Source organism: Strigops habroptila, chromosome 8 (genome assembly GCF_004027225.2).
Source record: "Strigops habroptila isolate Jane chromosome 8, bStrHab1.2.pri, whole genome shotgun sequence".
Classification (NCBI taxonomy): Eukaryota; Metazoa; Chordata; class Aves; order Psittaciformes; family Psittacidae; genus Strigops; species Strigops habroptila.
Window position 1 is genome coordinate 24,191,853 of NC_044284.2, and position 23,969 is coordinate 24,215,821.

Here is a 23,969-nt window from a genome sequence, read left to right on the forward strand (position 1 = left end):
ACCAGCATCTGTAGAGCATACTGCATATGCACAGTTTGCAGAGTTCTAACGAACAAACCGCTGTACTAAAAATGCCTTTGGTTTTGGTCCAGGAGACTGAAAGGCCCTAGAGCGCCGCGGCCCGACGCGTGAAGCACAGCCTCCTCCGTCCCACGGCACTCAGCACCGAGCTCTTCCAGCCGCCTCGCACCTCTCACAGCTCGCTTCCCGCGCCGCACACTGCGATCCTAGAGGATGCCCGACCGCGCTAACGTGAAGTCACGCCACCGCTACGCAGAAACGTGCGTGCAACCCGCCACATGACGAGCCGTGCGCTGACAGCGGAGGCAGTCCCGGCGCTGCACGCGTTCACTTCCGCGCTCGACCTCCTCCCGGTCTCGCCGCGGGCGCCCGGGCGGGAAGCGGCTTTGGTTGCTGCGCGCGCCGCCCCGCTGCCATACGGTGCGGAAGCGAAGGGTTCCGCGGCCGCCTCTCGCCGCTGGGAGTGCCCCGGTGTTCTATCCGCGGCGGGAGCGCAGGCTTTCAGGGGCCATGGTGCGGCTTTACAACTTGCACCCATTCGGGTCGCAGCGAGTAGTGCCCTGCAAGCAAGAGCCGGCCCACTTCTGCTGCGGCCGCGATGTGCTGTTCGTTGCCAGCGCGGCGGCCAGCTGCAGGGTGGAGGTATTCGCCTTGCGCGACCAGGGCCGCTGCGAGCCCTTGGGCTCCTTCGCCACGCTGGGCCCCGTGCTGCGCATGGCGCACAGCCAGGCAGGTCAGTGTGCTTCGCCGCCGGGCCCGGGAGCGCTCGGCTGGGGAGGCCCGGACGTCTCCGGAGCGGGGAAGCGGCCTGCGGGCTCCGCCGGGCGGAGGCGCTTGGTCTGTGCCGGACCGGGCCGGAGGAGGTGGTGACGGCGGGGAGCAAGGTGGTCGGGCCGGGCCGTCGCGGGTTCGCGGCGCAGCGGCAGAAGGGCCAGGCCTCCCGCTCCCTCTCCTCCTTTCACAGCGCGGCTGCCTTTGGGCTGTGGACGGGCTCAGGCTCTTCTCGCTGTAAAGGGCTGGCAGCCGCGGGCCGGGCGGCACAGGGCTAGCGCCTCCTGAAGCACTGACTGGTGTGAGAGTTGTGCACCGGGCTGGGAGCTCTCGGGCTAGTGAGAAGTGCGAAGCCAGCATATTGAGTTTTTTGCCGTCTTCCTCCTCCAGGTTGAAGTCTGTGCTCTTGCCCTTTTTATTTTTTTTTTATTTCAGAGCACTGGTCGGGCGGTCAGTACGGTCGATCCCCCAGCTCTTCATGAGTCTAAGACTTACCCTGGTCTTTAGAGAACAAAACATTTTCTTGATACTGAATATTCTGAGGGGGAAAACACCTTGACTGCAATCACGGTTCATAAAGTGGATTCAGTTGGGAGTTAGTCTGGACCTAGACCTAGAAGTCCTTTTGTTTTTAATGATGCATGAGGTGTGTTTCACCCAGCAAAAAAGCTTGCATTTCAGATTTCGAGAAGAATTGGTGAAAATGGTTTTTGGAATTTCATGTAAGAGCTGAGAATTTAAGATGTTCTTTGCAATGTGCGATAGTAGGTAAAGAGCTCAAAATCTGTACCTATTCTTTAATAATATATCACTATCACTCCTTTGTTTTAAGGAGACTATCTGGTGACAATTGAAGAAAAAAGCAAAGCAACTTTCCTAAGAGCATATGTGAACTGGAGGTGCATGTCTGCAGGGAGTTCTCGTGTTTGTGTTCGGATGGTTGGTCACAAGATGGAAGAGTCATACAGTGAAACCTTAAAAGAACAGATGTCAATTGTGGAAATGCCACTTTCAGATCCTCCACTCTGCATTTCATGCTGTCCTGTAAATGGAGATCTTCTTGTGGGCTGCAAAAATAAACTAGTAATGTTCTGTTTGAAATACCTGGTTATAAACCAGAATTTGACTGTGTTAGACTTTGAACGCTCCTTAATTTTACACATTGATAACTTCATTCCTGCTGAAATTGCATTTTGTGCCAGACATATAGCTATAACAACAGAGCTGGATGTTCTGATCCTGAAACTGGAACTGGTCCAGCAAAGTCCGGACAGGAGAGAGCAATGTGCAAATAGCGTTAGTACGCTAGAAAAGCCTGTGGATGGAGGTAAGTACAAAAAATTCTTTCTTTTTTTTTCTTTTCTTTTTTTTTTTTTTTTAATTTCCAAGAATCTTCTAACTGTTTTGTGTTATTCTCAAAATAGAGAATTGCCCTTCAGAAAATATTTCCAAATCATCTTAGGACTGTCAGCTGAATTTTCTAGTACATGAAAAGCCCTGGACTTGCCTTCTAATGAACAATTTACTTGTTCTTTCAGAAATCTTCACTCTTGGGTATTGAGATTGTTGAGGCTTAAATAAAGGATTGTTCTCATCTTCTAGCATAGCTGTTTTCAAAATCTCATGGTTTGACGAAGCCAGTGCTAGTTAGGAAGCTGTAATTAAAGTATTTAATTGATATTGTGTCATGTAATTTCCTTACTGTTAAATGGAATGGTTTGAACAGTTAATACAGCATTTTCTTTGTTAAGGTGTGAAAGATGAAGGCCATTCAACACATACTTTGCAGCTAGAATTAGATGAGTTCATCATATGTCAGAAGCCAGTGGAACTGCTTGGGGAAGAAAGTAAGCTATGTGAGATACCCATCACACTGGAATACACAGAGTTACCTACAGAAGACACAAAGCGCTTCCAAGTGCAGTATCTGCTTTTCAGGTATTTCAAATGTATTTTGCCCTTTACGGGTAATTTAGTACACAAAACCAAAATGAGCTGTGGCTCACTTCTTGTTGAAATTAAAATCCTGGCATTTTGATATCTGGGGGTTTTGTAAGGTTGCAGTGGTTTTTGTGCTGAGGAAATAATGTGATACCAAAGGCCGTGTTTTAATAGAGTGGAATATTTCAGTTGGAAGGGATCTGCAACAATAATCTAGTCCAACTGCCTAACCACTTCAGGGCTGACCCATTGTTAAAGCATATTATCCCTAGCTGTGCCATGTGCTTCTTGGTATTGCCATGCTAATTACATTAGTAGTACGAGGGCATGTTGCTGAGTATTAAAACATCAGCTATGCCTGTTTTAGCTAGTGCTGCTTACTTGTCCAAAGTAGCTCATAATAATTTCTCACAGAGGTCCCATGTTGTTCTTTTGGATTTTTTTCTCCAGACGTTTTACACCTGACCAGTCGCCTTTTGGGTTTTGTGAAGAGACAAAGCTGCACTCTGTTCAGCTGCTTCCTGTATACCAGACAGGTATATGGATATGCATGGATGCATAATGGCCTGTGTCACAGGAGACCTGGGAATGGAGGGAGCTTCTTTGTGTATTCTGTTCTGTACACTGTTCCTGTATGATTTGTTTTTAAACAAAGGTCTTTCTTCCTTTGACAGTGATATAAACCGAGCTTTTATTAACAAAAAATCTTTTAGTTTCTCCATGTTCTGCATAAACCTTAAACTAAAATACCAATTTGCCACACCAAAAGAGGGAGACTAAACCAGCTTTTATCAGTTTCTCTACTGAGTTATTTTACATCACAAAACAGTCACTCTTTAAATTGCATTAATAAAATTATCCTCAGTGTTAGAAGATACTAGGCTGCCTCTCATTAGTCAACAGTGGAAATCAGAGTAGTAAACCTTAATAATCATTAAGATACAGTTTACCTTTCTTCCAGGCTTTAATTAAAGTTTTAATTAAAGGGAATAATGTAGATTTTAGGGGTTCACTAATCACCCTAGCTCAAGCCACAACAGACCTGTGGAAAAATTTAATACTGTATGTTATCAGTCATAACTGACTGCTCACCCAGTTTGTGATTGTTTGCCTGCCTGCTAAGTAGTGAAGCCTCATTTAAGTTGCAGCTGACTCAAGAGAATGAGCTACTTGCCATTACTCTAGCTATCTTATGTTCTCGTGTGATTTGCCAACTTTGACAAGAGGATCTGTAGAATGCGAACACAGCATTTACCCACCAAAGTGGCTTTATAAATAAATTATGCCATTCCCAGCCTTTCTTTCCCTTAAGTAAGTGAGGATGTGTATTTTGGTGAGCTGCAGCTCTGGATGACCGTTCATCCCAGCTCACAAGGAGTTGTCTAAGATCAGGGTGATCATTCAATCCATGGATGTTTATTTGTGATGAATCTGCCAGGACTCTCAGATGTGGTGACCTCTCTAGAATTTCTTCACTTGGTGGTACAGTCACACTTTTGTTAAAAATGCCTCCAGAGGAGATAACATGGCATACACATTTTCAACCTGTGCACTGATCCAGCCTGTACACTGGTCTTCATATAGTGCTTTTTCTCTTCAGTAGCTACTAACGAAACCAGTCTATAGCCTGGGCAGGTTTGATAGGATCTTTTAGGTATCAGGCTTGCAAAGGAATTGCTAGGTTTTGATTTATGAGGTATATAAAATGCCTTTCTTATCGTTATATCCAGGAAGTTCTGTGACAGCCCATGAGGAAACTGAGATCAAGACAGAACTACTGAGTCTCTTTTGCTTTTTCTCTTTACCTCATGTTGGATATCTCTACTCTATTGGGAAGTTAGTAGAACTGATTTCTACTTACCAATATTCAGAGAAGTCAGAGCAGGCAGTTCTCACTCCACAGTTCCTGCACGTCATTACAAGGTACAAGGTTTCTGATTTTGCTGGTAGTATTACTATGTTTTTCTATTCTGCTGCCTTTTTTGTATGCCCATTCAAGGCCTATTTCTACCAAGGAAAAAGATCTGATTCTCTGTAGCCTTGGCTACGTGATTTGAGCAAGTCTTCTTTTTTTTCCTTCATCGTGATTTCATCTTTTCCTCTAGTGAGAACCTGCAGTGCTTCACAGTGCGGTGCAGTGCAGCAGCAGCTCGTGATGAGGATCCGTATATTGATACGACTGTGAAGGTGAGGGTAGTAGTATGGCACTTAGTTTTCTTAGGTTGCCTTCTGAAATCCTGTTAGTTTCTATTGGCTGAACCAATAAAATACCATCAAAAATTAATACTTCAGTCTGTGGCATATTATATCTTAGAGGTCTACAAATGTCTCAATGACACAATCCATTACTGCTGTTTAAAATTCTAGGCCATTAGTAGAGTGTTTTCAAAAACATAAAAAGCTATAAAGTCATGTATATTTTTAAACTAAGTTCTATGCTTTGCTGTATAAATCTGAATGAAGGGTACAGAGTTTTCCCTTATTGCAGCTGATGTTGTTTCTCTTTCTCAAGTATCCTTGAAGAAACAGTTTTTGTAAGAGGAGTGTAGACACCTGAACAGTCTCTGTCGCCAGTCAGCAGCTGAAATCAAGACTTTTATAACCGTGTCAGCCAATTTTTTACAACTTGGCCAAATTCAAAATATCTTGTACTAAGTTTTCCATGTAAGGCATCTCCCTCAGGCTCTATTATTTTGAGAAACACAGCTAAAACTGTGCAGTTGCTTTGAAGAGTGAAATGATTTTTTTGTTTACCCATTGTTAAATGATTTATGTCATAGTTTTGTGATTATTTTTATTCTTAAGTGAAGCACTTAAAGTTACGAAAGCCAGTGAATGTTTTTAGTGTCAGGTCATTGGAAAAAGGTTACCTTTTTCATATTTTTTTTGTTTTTCATTTAAAGACTCAAAGTGCATACTAACTGAAACTACAAAACAATCACTTCCCTTTATAGGCTTGTCCACCTGTCACACTGGATGTCTGCACATTAAGAATGCAGCTTTTTATAGGACCAAGAGCTATCTGTCATTTCAAAAACCATATAATTCTTTTGACTAAGGCAAACACAGAAGATATTACTGAAAGAAGAAAGCCTACAAGAAAGATGCTGTAAGGATTTGTGTCTTTTGGGGAGATGGTTATTTGTAGCTCTGTGTACAGTGGTTGATTTGTGGGTGTTGGAGTTGAAGAGAGGTTCCTTTGGAAAAAGTGAAGATAATTTCTAGTTAGTGCATGAGAACAGAAACCAAGCATTTATTTTTTTCAATTGTACTGTATTAACTGACATAGAAGAAATGAGGATAGGGTCACAGATGCTTGAAATCAACAAAGTGAGTCACTCAAGTTTGTAAAAAACTTAGGTTTTATAAGGAATGTTAAAATAACATTCCTAAAAATGTATCTGCTACTGAGAAGAAGAAATATTTATTTTGAGGAAACAAAAATATGGAGGAGTACTGAAACTACAGGATAACAAAATGTGTTGTAGCACAAAATGAAAGTATCTTACCTTTGGCTAAGGGTTCTTTCCAAGAAAAGTTATGAATACCACTATAGAAATCCATGACAAAAGAAGGGTCAGATTTTGGCCTAAGATACTCTTATAGCATGCATGTAGCTAGAGGCATTTCTGTGAGAACTGCTATTCCCGTTCTTTTTTGAGGGTCTTTCATAAAACAGCTTAATGGCCATTCTAAAACAGCTATTCAGAAATCACATTTATTAAAGTCAGTTCAAGTTCATTAACAAAAGTGGGCCATCTGTAGCTGATTGAAGAGTTACTTGAATCAGCATTTGTTAAAGCCTAGAACAGACATCATTCAGGAGAAGATGAGGATAAGCCAGCAAGGAGAATGATGATTCAAAATACTGTCATTTTCTGTGTATAAAGCACAGTTTCTTCCGCCAATTGTGTTGTTTCAAAGATTATAGTTGGCGTTTGGGGAAGATAGGCATTACAGACCTAGCCAGTATTTTTGCATTTAAATTATGAAGCTTGTGATAGTTTTTTGGCTGCATAGTGTTTATTTGGACACTGACATCTCAACTTTTCTCCTCTCTAGTTCCAGAAAATCTGACAGCATCAAATCGCAAACAAATTCTGAGTCAGAGCCTGGTTGGAATTTATATATTATAAACACTGTTTCAACCATTCAGCTTTACAGAGAAATGGTATTGCCCATCTCCTGCTTTTGTTGTTTGGTGACTAAAATTAAGTACTGTTAATTAGTCTCTGGTGTGTGTCATTGCTGAATATAAAGTAATGTATTTCTCATGAACAGCCCCTAATCCTATTTCAAACGGCTGCTGCCCTCATTAACGTTGTTCCTGTGTATTCTTAATTTTTGCCAGCAGCCTAAGTGTGTCCTGTGTCTGTTCTAGGTAGATTATAGTAGAACCTATGAAAATGTAAAAACTGAGAGTTGCATCCATCTGCTAAGTGAGGCTCACTTACTGGTCAGAGCAGCTATAATGGACCCTCATTTCTTTAAATCAGATGAGAAAGAAGAAATTCTAGGAGCATTCAGAGAAAGTTGTGCTGCCTTAGGAGACTGCTACAGCAGGTATGTTCTAGATGACAAAGTGATACAGGTGAGCTTTTGTTTCCAATAACGTAACCTGTAAACTAAAATCCATCATTCTTTATTGTTTTACACTAGTATTGTGTATAGAAATCTTTACGTTCCATGAGAACAACTTAATCTAGTAATCTCTTCAGTATCTTCTTGTCTTTATTGTCATTGAACACAGAATATATTACATTGAGCTATGTATATGAGCTGTGTATTTGCAGATACTGGTGGGTCTGCAACCTTGTTTGATGTATTATTTCAGTTCTTACAGTGATGGCAAAAGTACTTCGCTTAGTTGTTTTGGTTTTTCCTTCTCTGTTGCCTTTAGGTTTGACACAAAGGATTACCATCTTGCTTTGCCGTACTACAGAATGTCAGGTTTATCCATGACTGAAGTTTTAAAGAGACTAGTTTCAGAAGGTGATGAAATACAGACATATGAGAGAGGATTTATATTTTACTTAAGTCACTCTCTTAATGAAGACTTAAATGAAGAATTAAGTAAGGTAGGAACAAGTTGGGGTTTTTCTTGATCTGTTGATTTAGTTCTGATTTTAGGAATTGTGTATCAAATTGTAATTAAATTCCCTTTGAAAATGCTGAGCTGCTTATTTAGTTTTACCAATGTTCTTTTTCACATGTTTTTTATTTTCCCATTTTTATTGTCAAAACAGCAAGCGGCACCTGTGCTGCTTTGGGCTGTTTTCAAGCAACATATTATGGGTTTGGCTATCATGATGCATGTTGCTAATGATCTGGTTCCCACTTGCACACAGAGACACTTCAGTTTAGGAAAGCTTTTCCTCAAATTTCTTTCATCTCCCATTTCTGTAACAAAACGAACTCTTTCTGTAAATGTTGCCAAATCATACAGGTTGGTTAAACCAACTCACTGTGGTGGTGGATGTTCTCCTGCCATCCCAGAATACTGGCTGAATCACTGCTGTTTAGAGATCCTTTACTTTTACCAGTGGGGAGGAAAGAGGCAGGAAGGGCACTGTGACTTTATATATAAGCTGTACTTGTCTGTTAAACAAAACAAAAAAATCCAACGATATTCCCCCTCTGCCAAGCAACAACAAACAAAACTGCAATACTTTCATATGCCTTAGCAGAATGTATATCTGAAAAGGTCTAAACTGTCAAATGGCTTTCATTTCTACAGGAATCAGCAAATAAAGTTCTCCAAATATTCTGTCTTGCTGACCCTGTGCAGCTGCCTCATATCCTCTGCAGCCCCTGCATGAGAAACATATGTCCAGTGACAGCTGTGAATTATCTTCAGAAAGTAGAAAAGATTATGCCATCAGTGGTCCTGACGCTTACTAAGGCTTTCATGGCTCTGAAAATGGGAGACCTGACGATGTATGAGCATGAGATGGACTCTAATAAGGAGGTAAAGTATGCTGAAAGCATGAGCTGTTCACGTTTCGCAAAGCCCAAATCAGTAAATTTGGCTTTAAGTTGTATTTTACAGTAAAAGAAACTTGCAGTCACTCTTCCTCCTGATATGCTGTATAGGCTCCTCTGAATGTTTGCAATTACAGTAGAATCAAGGGCTGGCATATGCTGGGACTGCACTGTTAACCTGCAGATAGGGTAGTCTTGGCAAAGCCTTACCAAATAAGTGAAAGTTCCGAAGCTGTTAATTCTTGCTAAATTAAATGCTGTTTTCTGGGGTGTAGCAGAAGCTCTACAGAGCTAGTGCTCTTCAGCAGTATGGCAGGGTTGTATAGTAGCATTTTTACACCCCTGCACCTGTAATTAATATGTGATATGCCCATGAAAAAAATCTGTATGCAAACAGCCCTTATAAAATTGCATTTGAAGCAGAATGTCCATCGTATACACAAACTGAAGTTTCTGTATACAGTTTCCCATGTTACATGGAATCATAGCACTTAACCCTTCTTAAGATCTGATCAAAACCTACTTCAGTGCTATCAAAGAATTCCATATCAGTGGGGGGAAAATGTTAGTGAAGCAGTCTCTGCCACAGATGTTCACATGTGGTTTTAGACTTAAACCAGTCTGTAAATTACTTCTTGTTAAGGTTGGTCAGGACTGTTGAATATTAAAAAGTGACAGAGCTTGAAATACAGACTCTTTCTGAGAGTGAGATATTGGAGATCTAAACACTCTTAAAATAAACTGGTAGCTGTTCCAAAGTTAGATATCATGCTTCAGTAGAGGAAGTCCTGGAGAGCTTTCAAAGTTAGCAGTTCTTTAATTGCAAGGTGGGAGCTCTAGAGTGCTGTTTCAACAGTGATATTCAACAGTGCTGCTTTTGCAGCACGACGCAGTGAAATTTTCATGTTGTGAGCAAACTTACACATTCTGCTGCATGATGTTTGGGTGTCGGGTTTTTGTTGGGTTTTTTTTTCCTTCTGTTTAAGCTGACCTATTAAAAAATGTTCTGTTGCACCTCACCTTTAAAAACCATTTTGTTGCAAAGTAGAAAAAAATAAGAGTTTCCAAAAGATAAAGAAAGGAAAGATAGTTTGCATAGCGGGGTGAAATCTGAATTTTCCTCCTAGGTCTGCCTTACATTTCCTTTATAGTTCATTTAATCTGCTTAGGCATCATTTCCCTACTGTCTTTCTAAGTGGAAATAGTAATAAGTTGAAATTTCTAAGTGGAAATAGTATCTTGTAATGCTCACCTTCAAAAGCACTCAGATACCCAGAAACAACTTACTGTTGCATGTTTTGATCATTGTCTCAGGGGTATTTTCAAAATAAAAATCGATAGCAAAAGCAGTCTACTGAAATTTAGCAGTCTGTTGAAATTTCAGCCGGATTTTGCACAACACCGTGTGTATTGAATGTCTTGGATTTCATAGTGAAATCTGTCTTATGTGCACAGTAACTCCACATTTCAACAGCATGTTACTTTCAGTATTCAGGTAACTGGCCTCTTGCTTGGAGTTGCTGCTCTGGCACATGGTTTGGAGCTCAGTCTCTGGAGAGCTATTCTATAAATTGTAGAAAGGATTTATTTCCTTTCCCTGACTTTCCTTCATTTCATCTGTCTAAACTTCAGTGCTTGAGGAAATACTGAGTTTGCTGAGTTGAATCATGTGGACTGAATTCTTTACCTGATTTCTGTCTGGCTGTGTTTGTAGACAATACTGGCTTGTGGCTTCATCGGGCAACCAAAGCTCTTGAGACAGTGGAAGGAAGGAATTGTTATGCCAACTGAATTTGCTGTTCACCTGAAGGAGACACAGCCTGGTTTGCTGGTGGCTGCCACTGTGGCTTTACACGAGAACAGTAAAATTGAACTGGAAGAGGCAGATACCTTTTTCAAGGTTGGCCTGTGATCATTTTTTGCTTCTATTTTTCTCATAATGGTGATATGGGTACGCAAAGCAGCCTCGGTTGCTCCTTCACTCACTTTACAGCATTTCTTCAGAAAGAGGGAGATGAGGGTTGTGAGATGAGGTCATGATAGATGCCTACAGAGTCAGAAACTGGACCTTCTGGAAAGAAATTCTGGTTAAATCAAAAAAAAAAAAAAAGAAAAAAAAAGGATTGAAGTTCTTTGTTTTGACCTTGTCATTTGAATGCAGAATACCCTGATGTCAGAGGTCTTTCAATGGCTTCCTAGTAATTTGGCTTCCTAAGGCTAGTGACATTTAACAAAATTTAGATAAATCATTCCATAAGCTCCTTTTGAAGAAATCATTAGAAGCAAAACATAATTCAGAAGACTCGGGCTTAAATACGAAGGTATAGAATGTTCTGGTGTTCTGTATAAATTTCTGAAACAAGAGTGGGGTCTCTACAGTTTAAAAGAAGAAAGATAAATAGAATTGTTTTCTGTTATCACTGAAGTTTTCTTTATTTAGACTGGGAATAGACAGACCTTTTTTACTTACAATGAATAACATTGTATTTAAAATGTGTACTCTTCAGTGTAGGTATTCTGCAGTTTTGTATCTGTTACTGTGAAAGACCTGTATCAGAAATACCTAGTCATGAAGCTCAAATTGGAAGGAGTGTTATTGTTTAAAGTCAGTTGGAAACCAAGTAAACGTCCTTCTCATTGTCATGCCAGACCTTAAAGCATCTCCCTTGCGGATCATACCATTACAACCAACTGAGCTACACAGCATCTCTTATCATGGCCTTTAGATTCTTCTTTTGAAGGCACCTGCTTGGCTGTTGGCATATATAAAATTCTCCAAATTAGCAGTCTATAAATAGTTGCTGACAGTGCACTGGCATTTCTGACAGTGGAGTAAATCTTGGAAAATAAATCTGTCATTTAGAATTGATTAGCTTAAAATCATTCCATGAACTTTTTACTTTGCTTAGCAGTGTATTGTGTAGAATGATAAGACAAAAAAGGAATAAACATTCTGCTTCTAGTAAAAGTGAAAAACTCTTCCTCCTGCCTCTTCTAACTTCTGCTACCAAATAATTACCAGAGTCTGTGCTAACTTGCTGTCTTCTAATGGTTTTGTTCTTAGATGTTGTGTGGTAACAGGGAAAGCACTATTCCTCAGCTCTTGGTGGATTTCTGGGAAGCTCTTCTTGTAGTGTGCTCTCAGGAAGAAATAGTTCAGGAGCTTTTACTGAGGCTTACTTCTCAGTATGTTTCGAGAATATTGAAGCAGCAACTTCCTGAGACTAACCCATTGAAAACAACAGAGGATCTGGTAAGTACACCACTCAGAGGAGGTTTTAGGACCACATTGTCCCTCCAAATGCTATCCAAATACTATCCTTAGTATTTTAGTTCTGGACAGTTTATCTTTTAAAAGAAACAAGACTGGAAGCAAGTAAGTTAGTGTGCAGTTACCAGATAGGTATTGCGGGCTCTGGGGAGTCTACTCATTGGGGACATTTGCAAATATACTTCCAACAGGAACCTTGGCTATGGATAGAAATAAGGGTTAAAACAAAATGATAGCTTGTCAAGTGGAGTGTTTGCAGTTTTACAAAGCTGACTAAATGAGAAAAGCTTGTGAAAGGTGAATTTTAAAGGATTCTGAATGGGAAATCTGAAATACAGAATTAAATAGAAGATTCCAGTTTATTTGTTACTAAATTGTATGAACCAGAAGAAATAATAGATGTTATTCTACATTTTCTTCACTTGTGGTGCGTTTCCGATGGAACTGTTGCTAACAGAAATCCTTCTTTTATTGCAACTTGACTTTTTGTTGTGTAGATAAACTCCTGTAATCATTTTGGGTTGATTTTCCCGTGGGTAACTTCCATAATGGCAGTGGGATCTCCATCTGATAAAAATAATGGTGACGATATCTCAAAATTACAGGTATGAAACCTTTAAATCTTACTGTTTACAGTTTAGATCCATTCTGCAAATATTCATGTATGTATGAACAACTTTTTTAAGCAGACTCCCCTTCTCCTCCCCCTGCCTCCCTTCCCTCCCAGGTTATCCAACTTGAACTAAAAGGCCCATTAAAATGATAGAAGAAAAAAATCCTAAAGAGATATGTTGATGACAATTGTATTTGTATTTGCAGTCCACTCTAAACTGGCTTTCTTGGTTTTCAGTAGCATTTATTAAAGGAAGTAGCATTTCAGAATTACTCTAATAAGTAAGGGCTTCTGTTCTAAGGTTATAGTTAGCATTTTTTTTGCAAAGTTTGTCTTAAATCCAAACAACACTTTTTCTTCCTGTCTGCAGTCTCTTCTATGTAGTCAGTCAATCAACATAGCGTCAGTTCTGCCTGTCTTGGAGCCTCTGACAGAGGCTGGTAATGTTGGACTCACCATCCACATTCTCTGCAATACCCGCCTAGGCAAGTATGAGGAAGCCATTGACCAGCTTCTCAAAAGGCGTCCTGATGCAGCTGTATTATATGCTCAGCATGAGCTGAAAGATGACAATCGGGTGAGCTACTTTTGTTATTTTGGTTTGTTTTTTTCTGTTTTTTGTGTACAGATGTACTCTGGATGGATCAAATAGACCAGCTTCAAAGTAAATTGCTTAGCTTGCTTTCAACTTCTTACTTGGCATTTAAATTCCATATCTCAGTTCCCACTGATTTCAATGGTATTCATTTTTTCCCAGTTTCTTCTGTGACTAGCAAATTTAAAGCATAGTCTTTTCAAATGGCAGAGTGCCTTAAAAAGGGATAGTATGTTCTTTATCCACTGTAAATGAAGAACTAGCTAGTTTCTCACTAATCAGTGTTCTAAATTGTTTGACAGTGTTGTATAATGTGAAATTTTAGTGATAACTGCTAAAAGAACATGGTCCTTCAAATAAAATCACACTTAAATATGTTCTTCCTGTGTTCTAGTGACATCTTCTGATATTATAATCTCAGAATGGTACTGGTGCACTAGTGGATTGTTCTTTATGGCCCATTTTCCGCTTGGGCCTCTACGCAGTTTTTATTTTGTATGTGATTTTATTCTGGTGTTCCACAAGTGCAGGAGTTCACTCCATTGCCCATCACAGCTACTCAATTAATTGTACACAGTTTTGTTGCCCAGAGTCAGCAAAGGTGATCCTCTACTAGATGGCCATACTAGAATAGAACCCTCTTCAAAACCAGATTTGTGCTTTATAGTCAGGTCTGAAAATAGTTTGATTATTTCCACGTTAGTTACAGAGTTGAACGTGCTGCTGCAGTACAGAATCTGAATTCAGGTGGAAGAAAATAGTTAACCATGCTTAAAAAAGGAAAGAAATCCCTTTCCCTCTCCATTCTTATCAACAAAATTCATAATTCACTACTACAGCTGTCGGAAGCTGACAGATTAGGTTAGGAGACAGAGCAGTGTTTACAGTAATGCTATTCACCGCTTTGCATGGAGTTGTTTGGAGAGAAAATCCTTGATTTTCTGACTGCATTAGTCTTGCCAATTACGTGGTATTTTTAGCTTTTAACCTTTTATCTAACGAGCGCTGTGTAAAAGTTTTCAAGTAGAAAAATTTGGCACTGAAAATTGAAACATACGTGTGCAAAACCACCGCATGTCAAAGCAGTGTGTAAACTATTGAGTTCTACCGGTATTTGTACACATCCGAGCTTAGCACAGTGTACTTTTAGCAGGTCCTTCATACTCTTAATTGCAGTTTTTGTTAATCTACACTTTTGCTGTGGGTTTTTTCTGGATTAGGCTGTATGGTGGAACAAGCTGCTTCCTGAACTTTGCAAGAGAGCTAGACTTACTGGAAATGACTGCCCTGTTTTTATTTCATCACTGAAAGGTAAACCAGTGGATTGCAACTCAACTCCTATGTCTTCTGACATTCTAAATACTCTTCAGGTTAAGGACTACTGATGTGATAATTTGGAAGGAAAAGGGGACCTTTTCTATAGTTAAAGCTAATACAGCTCAGCAGGCTTTCTAGTTCTTAACATAGCATTCTGCAAAGTACAGTGTGTTGCCTCGTATAAAAATCAGGACATTCATTTTGTTTTGAAAACAAATTGTTGGAATCATACTGTTTCTATATAGGCCAAGAATAGACACCATTATAAAACTTATTAAATAGAGCTAATGGATAGTAACTGTTTGGTTGGGGGTTTTTCCTAGGCTAAGTGACTATATGGTTCTAAGCAATGACAGCTAACAGGCTACTATTGATAACCCAGTGGGCATTTAGGTGTGTATTGATGATCAGGTCATAGAGTGAAAAAACCCACAATGTGTTACTACTAGAAGTAGAGAAACAAACCCTGGTAGTTGATGTGGTCCTGTTGATACATGTTAATAGGACATTAATAATACTGTGTATAGCTGAGAGGCCAGTGTGTTTGTTTTGACAGAATACAAAGATTGCGTAAAGCACATATTTTTTTAAAATATACCAATGTAATGCCAGAGGGCAGAAAACCAGCATCACAGGGTTGCATTGTGCAGCACAGGTCGCCACGCTCTGTCATAAAGTTCTAGTTTCTAGTGGTAGCAGTTTTTCTTTTGAAGCATTGTTTTCATGTGGTTGCTGTGCTGTAATCAGTTAAGAAGATAATGTTAAAGCAACTTGGTCTGGTTGGAGAGGCTGCTCACAGAACATCCCATTTTACAGATAACGCTGAGTTAGGGTACTAGTATAGATTTCCAGGGCTTCCTTTGCATTTGATACAAAACACGTGAAGTACTAGATCAGACTTCTTTAAGTATTAGTGCCCCATTTAGTTCTGATGAGTCAAGACAGAGGTATGGTTTTAACCTAGGATCATTTCAGTTTATTTTTGAGATTTCCTACAGTTGTATTTGCTCCTAAATTGGTGTATCTCAAACATCATTCCAGTTGCAATATTTAGATAATTTGATGACTTCAGTTAGTAATGATGTTGTTAATATTTTTTCATTTCTGTGCACTAAACCAAAAATACCTAAACAAGATTTTTCTCCTGTGCTCTGAGCAGAAACTCTATCAGTTGTTGCAATGGAACTGGAACTAAGAGATTTCCTCAGTGTTCTACCAGAGGATGGAACTGCAGCATTTTTCCTGCCACATCTTCTTCACTGCAGCCAGAGGAAGGTGCTGACCTAAAACAATGGAAGTCTACCATGCACTCAAATACAAAGAATGTGCCGGAATAAAAAAGTAAATGAAACAAAAAGAGCTACATCTAAGGTACCGTAGGACTCCCCTCACATAAATCACCTTATTTTTCAGTTGAAGCCTTATGAGAACTATTGAGTGACAGCTATTGTCTGAGGCAAAGCATCTGTTTTGAAGCTAATACTAGTACACTCCAGCAAAAGTCAACAAACCAGAATTTCTGCCAGGTAAACTGAATGGTAGTTGGTTGGGCTGGTAAAAACATAACTTTTCAACTGGTAGGCAGGATCACATGTCTTCTCAGGGAGGGTGAACTTACAGCCAAAGCAGCTAAATAATACAGACTGTACAGTACAATTGGACATTCAGTGTTCACTGAAAGTAAAGCAGAGAGTCAGACTTAATTCTGTGTTACTTAGTTGGATCGCTGGCCAGGGAGGAGGAGTTTAAGCTCAGGCACAGGTCTAACTGTGTGAGTAAAAAGCAAGTGCCTTACTCTTCCAAAGGGAATTGGGCTCCACTTCATTTTGCAACATAGACATTCCCTTGAATTCCAGTTGGTAAACCTAGTCAGCTGTTCTGGCATCTTAATTACATACCCATGCAAGTGTTGCACTGAAAATGTTTTCATTTAGCAGTTCACAAAAAAGGCCATAATGACAAAGGGCTTCAAAGAGAAACTGAAGCGTTTCCAAGGGCATGGAAGATACAGACTACTGCTCATTTGCTCTTTGTTTTCTTTCTTCTGTTGCATTCAGTCAGTAGAAACGTATTTGAAGTATCATTAGGCCACAAATCCAGCTGAAAACTCTAACTACTTCTAGGTTTTTTGGTAAACCTCTCAGGTACTTGTGCATGTACATACTAATGTTTGTCTTTTGTGCAGAAACTATCCTTCTGTTCCTTCAGCTGTAATTCAGTCATAATAAACTGTCACTATGTTTATGACCTTCTTACTAATGCGGTTTGGTTTTTTGAGAATCTACCCTAAATAAGACAATGACTCCATGATTCCATAACCATCTAAAGGCTTAATTAGCTGACATCGCTCTTGAAATCCATTTTAACTAAAGCTGTAACGCTACTTAATGTAGAAGACAGTCAGAAGAGATCATCTACAATGCAAATATATTAAAAAAAAAAAAAAAGATAAAAAACCCAGTATCATTTCTGTGTAGCATGCCTTCTACAACCAAAGTCAGTGATCTGATTTACTAGTAGGAATTATGCTAGTTTCAGTAGAATCTTTTTACCTTAAAAAATGCCAAAGTGATTTAGGCTTGTTACAGAAAAGCAACTTTGTTCGGGTAGCTGTAAAGCCTAGTAATTTGCTTGCCTGCCTGTCCCATAAATCCTTCCCTCTTGTTTGGCACAGGTCTAACAGATGTGGAGTTGGGCTATAAAACACACAACGGATGGCACAACAATACCTGCTCTTACTGCTTTCCTTTTTGACCAATATCAGTCATGCACCAATACTGCTGCTTCCATCTGTTAAGAAATGCTTAATTGGCCTAGGTCTGCCCTACATAACTAACAGCAAAATGATTCCACTGCAGGAGCTGTCTAAGATGCATCAAAACAAAGCTCTTAGGTACAGTAGTCACCAAATTTTGCCCTTCACTGTCTGAATTTTGTCAGGCTTATTTCAGCATAACTTTGTCTTGTAATTATTTTCGTAACAGAAAACCAAAAACATCTTGTGCAACCATGATCCCTCAGCCAGTGCATCTTTTAAATTTACTATCTTGAAAGAGGTTACTGGATAAAAAGATAAAATAATTCAACAGAAATAATAGAACTATTTTGTTAGGTGTTCAGTTACATGATAGTGTATATATTTGAAGCGTGAACCTATGGATAAAGTGATAACTAAATTCCTATTTTAAAAGCAATAGCTACTAGTATATTTGACCAGTAAAATGTGACAGCAGATACCCAAAACAATTCTTCCTGTTACATAGGGTTATTTACAAACTTTTTTTAAAAAAAAGTACTTTTCATTTCACTCTTCCGTGTTCCTCAGCAGTTAAGTAACATGTACTAGGCATCACCTAGAATGTTTAGCTTGCAAGTTACTATTTTTATTTAGAGGAAAAGATACTTAGAAGCTGTTTTATCCGATCAGCCGTCTTAGTCTACAGCACATTTGTTAGCCGTGGGCCACCAAATGAAGTCTTCCAAAACACACATGGAAATGAATTGTCCAGGAGATGGTATTTCTCAGGAAATGCTTCACTGAAGGTAAACCTTGGAGAATCACTGTGGTAAAATGTTTTCATCATTCTAGTGTGCCCGCTATACTTTACTCTTGAACCGATCAAATAATCTTGGTAACAAAGACTCTCTTTCTGTAAGGGGGAAAATAATAGCTTTTGTTACACACATTTCATCAAAAGAATAATAGTCTGTCCACTCTGTGGACAACAGAGTCCAAAATTAGAGCCATGAATCCTACAACCTTCAAGGTATTGTGTAGCAGATTTTAGAACAGCTTTAAAATGCACTGAAGGGTATATTTTAATGCACTTTAGATGGCTGGTTGTAAAAAATCCAACATACTGCTTCTACAAATTAAAGTCTCTTTCTGCATCTCTTTCTGCCTACTCTTACGTCAACCTTTTTATTATGTATTCTGTAAATCTCAATGGTTTCTAAAATAGAACTAGATTGTGTTTAACATTCCAGTCTGTATCTTTAGTAATAGATACACGTGTGCATTATATAGTTGTGTGTGTATATATACGTACACACATTTTGAGATGTTCCTACTGTTCTTCTTCTGTCAGTTAACTGTAATGCATACCTATTACGCTCAATCTTTTGAGTACAGAAACGTGTTGCTTTTAAAATTGGATAAACTGTTGAAACAAGAATTTTCAAATTCTTCAAGATTTAAGGGGTTTTTTTCCCACATTAAATATTTCTAAATCAAGGTAATTGTGTCTGTAAAGCTGAAAATATGTCCTTTAGAAAGAAAACACAGTTTTAGTGTTTCAGTACTTCAACTGTTAGGGAACATGAGGGAATATGACTTCAGCTTTATCTGCTAACTGTTCTTATTTTAAGTGAAGATTGAGAGGGAGTCTGACACTACTGGCACTTCTTGGGTACAAAATACTCTTTTGAATAAAAATCTTTTGTTTTTATTTCATTGATGGGAAGCTGAAGCAATAGTCAGTTAACATCCGGTCCTTTGGCTAGTTCTGTTTTCTGAGCAGCAGCGCTGAGGCAAGTATGATTGGGCAGCTTGCAACATTCTGCCCCCCAGACATCAATATTAAGCCATGAAATATTGCTGGATGCCAGAACTGGTTCTGAGTTTGCTGGTGTGCCTGTGGGCTCCATTATGCATCTTTTAACATGATGAACATCATTGAGATACATAAGCTCCTACCTTTGTTTGGGAGCACTGCGTAGGTTGCTTCCATGCCCGCATGGATGTGGTCAGTAACATGACAATGTAATAGCCAAGTTCCAGGGTTCTCCGGGCTCATTTCCACAGTTTGAAATGTTCCAGGGAACAGATCAAAGACATCTGCCCGGTAAACCTCTGTTTGCTTCAGGACAAGAAGAAACAATGGTTAAATAGTGTGGCATTATCAGATGGCAGTAATTTACTCTACCTTTTATGCATATTTCCACCAAACTTTTTAATCACAGTTGAGTGAAAAGACATTTACTGCATATCATTTCTACAGAAACATCATTTTATACATCCGCTTCGTGCTTAAAGGATTAATAAACTAGCAACTAAGTGGAAATGAAGGAAAACTACAGCTGTTGTCTTACCACAGCCATGAAAATTCACAGGCCCCTTGTCGAAGCATCTTGTGATCTGTTCGGCATCTGTTCAGCAAATGCTACTGGCAGATACTCTCTGTTTATTGTATATTGGTCAGACACAGGTTTGGGGCATAAAAATTTTATGGTCAAATTACAAGTCCTGCTTAATATTGTAACACCTGACTTTTCGCTGGAGATTACAGCCCTTGGTATTTGACATACCTTTCATTCTTAACACAGCGAGAAATGAGTGAAAAGGACCTGTTACCTTATAGTCAAAGCTGTGGCCATGGAAGTGTGCTGTGTGAATGTCTATTTCATTGCCCATTCCCATCAAGTACCAGCTTACTTTATCTCCAACATGCATAGTCAGGCCATGTAAATTTCCAAACACCTTTCCATTAATGGCTAAAAAGAGGAGAACAGCAAGACTGAAAATAAATAAAACTTTGTGTAGTGGTGTTCTCTAAGCTTTAATGGAATACAAGAGTTGAAAGCCAGTGCCAGGCAAAAGTAACAGTTTTGAATTGAATGGTATATGCAAGTGGACAGCATATTATGAGTGTGTCTGATTATATTCCATATTTAACTAGAAAGCAAGAGGTAGTTAAAAGTTCTTTGCTGTACACCATTGCTAATATTGCAGTTCTTAAAGATCTGCATTTCCTGCAGCGTTTTGTGGAGGCTAAGCTTTACCAGGATGCACGTCGCGTTTCCAACTTATCCAGAACAATTGTTTGCTGAATTAAATCAAAATTTCAAATGTCATTTTTACATTCTTATTCCTTCACCTGAAGGAATTTTATTCCTTCTCTCTGAAAATTCAACATGGAACAATTTTTTATAGGTTAAAAGAAAAATAAAGTCATTCAGTGGCACTAACTATTTTCAAAGTCTTGAGTGAAATTTTTCAGCCTTTGGTCCTGGAACTGAAAATTCAGAGGGGACGAGAAAGTCAAATTTATATGTACTATTTTCAAATAGATAATTATATAGAGTTTCCAGAGTTACATTAACTAAATTAGGAACATACCATGCATTTTATTACTTTCAAGGAATTCTTCATCCTCTTTGTCAACAAGGTGTGGGTTGGTAGAATATGTTTTAATGTTTTCATCCAAGTACCATGACTCATTTTCATCAAAAACCATAAAAAGAAGAGCAAATTGAACTTTCTTTTTAGTGTGAAAAGATGGCAAGTAATGTCTATGGCACACAACGAGTGTGCCTATTAATCCACTGTAAGTGTCCTGAAATGACAAAAAATCATATCATTACAAGATGTGACCAAGCAGTAGCATTTTTTAATGCCAGACATGAATCCTCTTACTATTTTTACAGCTGTCAGTATCTGGGAATAAAGGTAGCCAGACAAACAAGGTTATTTCTTGACTGTTCTGTGGTACCCATGGATCAAGTTCGATGTACTATGAAGAGCAACTGCCTCTTTCTCATCTCTTGCCAGAAATAAATATTTGTTCCGTTTTAATTTCTTGCCCTTTTTTATTTATTGATTTATATATGTTTTATTTTCCAAAATTCTTTTTAGGTTTTAGGATTTTGAACTTGGTTTCCATTCAAAATACACTTCTCAACACTTTTTTATTTGTGTGTGCTTAGATACAAAGGAAAGAATCCTTTAATTTCCATTAAAAATTATTAGTCATGTTAACAGGTGGCTTGTACGAAAATGTTGGATTTATGTTCCACAGTTGCATGTTAGTTTTCCACACATGACAGATTAGATACTGAGGAAACTATAAAGTGTTAGCTTTAAGAATGAAATCTGAGTGAGGTGATCTACACCAACAGAAGAACCAGGAAACAAGAACATGAAGGGCTGTGACTCAAATTCTGCCCTGACTTTCTTGCATTATTCAAAGAGATACTTAAATTCAGAGGTATGGTAACAGGGGGAATAACTTGACAGAGAAAGCAGAAAGGGTTTCAAACTTCTCTTCCTTTTGCTGTAAGTATATTTGTATTGAAGTAACGAGCAAAAACCTTTAGATTGATATTAATAACCTACCTTAATTATGTCCACCGTTGAATGGTACGCCCATGCAATGCAATGTGCGTCTCCTCTCTCAGGACTAGATCTCTCTGGGATTTTCCAGACATACGTTTTTGTTTCACCTAGATTAAATAAATATCAATTAATTTTAGAAGTTTTCTGTGTGCTGACCTGTAAGAGGTCATCCCGAAACAGATGTTATCTCTATACCTGATATTTGTCTTGAACTTCCCAATTACTGCGCTGGCCAGCTTATTGTTATTTCCCTTCTGCAAATCCCTGACTCTTTTTTGCCAACACTATTTTTTTTGGTGGCTGCACTGTCCAGTTCACCATACTTAATAAAAACAATTGTATCTTTTGTAAAGATCACAGAGGAACTTCTGAAATAACAGCTAGCATAAAGCTATGCTCTCTCTATGTAGCAAAATCTGTTTGCTTTTATGAAAGGTACAGCCACACTGCATCAACAAGTTACTGATCTGTCAAGAGCTAGGATACATAGCAATAGTTAACAGGTCCATTTTAATTGTAGAAATATTTTTTCCTACAATTAGAACCTGAGGTAAAAACAAAGAAACAAACAAAAATGATGTCTTCCCTCCTGTCCTAAAATGAAAGCTTGCTATACCTTACTAGAAGGCTTGATGTTCTGCTAGAAATAGACAAGAATGCTTTGATACCTGGGTTAGTTACAGCAACAACAGAACTGTCTGTTTTCACTCCATGGGCATGTATAGAATAAGGTCTTGATGCCAAGTTCTTAAAAACTATGATAATTTTGTCTCCAATATTTGACATAAGCAGTGGCCCTGTTAGATTGAAAAGAAAGATTAACTTCGTTTTACAAAAGATCAGAGCAGGCAGCAAGACACACAGTTGCATTCAAATATACAACATTGGCTTATAATTCAACTAAAAAGTATACACAGAAAATGTCATTCACTATGATGAGCCAACTTGAGTAACTGAAGTTAGACATCTAAAGTAGAGACCTAAGTCCCAAAGCACCATAATAACATAGCAATTCCTTGCAGGTTTAAGCACTTAGTGTGCACACAACTATACTCAATATTGTTCAAATAGTATCTTGTTTTGTTTCACTGCATTTTCCCCAGGTCAAAACTGAACTTCATGATGACTATACCTTGAATTTCCAGGTGCTGCTCCTCCTCTGTTCTGGTTTTGGGAGTACTGAATGTCTGATCAGTGTACTCACGATATACTACCTTTCTGTATTTTGACCCAATGAATTTGTCTTCTTTATTTAAAAATGGATTGCCAGGGCTGGGGGGGGAAAAAACAAACCAAAAAACAACAAAAAGATGTACATTTCTTCATGTATTTTAAAACATCTTTTTGCAGGCATGTCAAACCTTCAAACCTTAACCTTCAAACAAAAATCTAGCTCGGTGAAACAGTAATCTCATAGACCACTTGTATCTTCAACAAGAAAGCATTCTTGTTAAGCTGGGAGGTTTCTCTTAACTTGGAAGGTTTAAAAAACACTATAAACAGACCAAGTCTACATAGTATTTGAGAGAATGCCAAGTACCTGGCCTGGCAGATATTTCAAATTGCAAGAAGTCATCCAGCAATTTGCATTACAAAAAAATAGAGCCTTCAGTGACTTCTGCAGATCTGAAATGAAGCTTAAAACTTCTAAAGCTGAAGTGCTTTGCTGAAATGGAACATGAGGGACTGATTCTCTGCTGAGATCACAGGGGCTGGAGACAGTGGGGAAAAAAAGTGGTAACAGCAGAGTCCATATTACTTGTGCTTAGGACTATGACAGAGTCCACTGGGGTATGCAGGGCAAGGAAATGTGCTATCAAGCTGAAGAAAAAGAACAAAATACAATTAAATCAATAAAAAAATATAGGCAGTTACAATCTACTACTTTAACCTCAAATACAGGTGGAACACATAAAAATTAATCAGTTAATTGTTTAGCCTCTTCTGCTCATTGCCATGAATTATACGATCCAGTCAGTTCTCTCACTGAGATTCAAATACTGGGAATAGAACACCAAGGTGACAAGCTTCATAGTGAATGGATTAAGTCATGAATTTATCTTGTGTAAACTAATGAAACTGAGAGAAGTAAAAAAGAACCTTACTCAGAGTATAGATAAACAGGAGACAAAGACATGTTACATATTACAAGAAATCAAATATCAGGACAAAATAGTCATCATATCTACAACTTAATGAACATTTTAAGCATTCCACATCAAGGACTGTACCAACATCAGCAAGTAATAAATGTGCATGCACTATCTAGGATCCATGAAATTCTGCAGCTGCCCCACAGAAGATCTATGCTGGACCATTTAATGAACGTTACGCTGTCTGGCTC

At 38.7% G+C, this 23,969-nt stretch overlaps 2 protein-coding genes across 7 annotated transcripts in view; one reads left to right on the plus strand and one right to left on the minus strand.

Annotated features, from left to right (window-relative positions):
* Window positions 1-162: 162 nt before the first annotated feature.
* On the plus strand, window positions 163-16,770 carry HPS3 (HPS3 biogenesis of lysosomal organelles complex 2 subunit 1). Of its 3 annotated transcripts, XM_030493587.1 has the most exons (18): window positions 357-754; window positions 1,625-2,119; window positions 2,544-2,730; window positions 3,184-3,269; window positions 4,464-4,656; window positions 4,839-4,920; window positions 5,688-5,842; window positions 6,796-6,904; window positions 7,115-7,296; window positions 7,634-7,811; window positions 8,471-8,701; window positions 10,430-10,615; window positions 11,780-11,968; window positions 12,484-12,591; window positions 12,970-13,176; window positions 14,415-14,505; window positions 15,671-15,852; window positions 15,925-16,770. In XM_030493587.1, exons 1-17 carry the CDS (start codon window positions 532-534, stop codon window positions 15,796-15,798), a joined length of 3,030 nt encoding a protein of 1,009 aa, XP_030349447.1. In that variant the 5' UTR covers window positions 357-531; the 3' UTR covers window positions 15,799-15,852; window positions 15,925-16,770. The 3 variants fall into 3 exon arrangements, with proteins under 3 accessions (XP_030349446.1, XP_030349448.1, XP_030349447.1); XM_030493586.1 differs by having other exon boundaries at window positions 163-754; window positions 15,671-16,770; XM_030493588.1 differs by having other exon boundaries at window positions 163-441; window positions 15,671-16,770.
* CP (ceruloplasmin) overlaps window positions 5,803-23,969 on the minus strand; it is a 30,704-nt gene continuing 12,537 nt past the window's right edge. Inside the window, exons 13-19 of one of the 4 annotated variants that reach the window (XM_030493584.1) lie at window positions 22,758-22,897; window positions 22,294-22,422; window positions 21,626-21,732; window positions 20,630-20,846; window positions 19,865-20,004; window positions 19,208-19,370; window positions 5,803-5,930 (exon numbers count right to left, since the gene is read on the minus strand). In XM_030493584.1, coding sequence (XP_030349444.1) covers window positions 5,872-5,930; window positions 19,208-19,370; window positions 19,865-20,004; window positions 20,630-20,846; window positions 21,626-21,732; window positions 22,294-22,422; window positions 22,758-22,897 — 955 coding nt within the window. In that variant the 3' untranslated portion in view covers window positions 5,803-5,871. Of the gene's footprint in view, window positions 5,931-7,774; window positions 8,134-17,146; window positions 18,162-19,207; window positions 19,371-19,864; window positions 20,005-20,629; window positions 20,847-21,625; window positions 21,733-22,293; window positions 22,423-22,757; window positions 22,898-23,969 lie in introns of those variants that run through there. The other 3 variants (XM_030493583.1, XM_030493585.1, XR_003992484.1) reach the window with 3 other exon arrangements.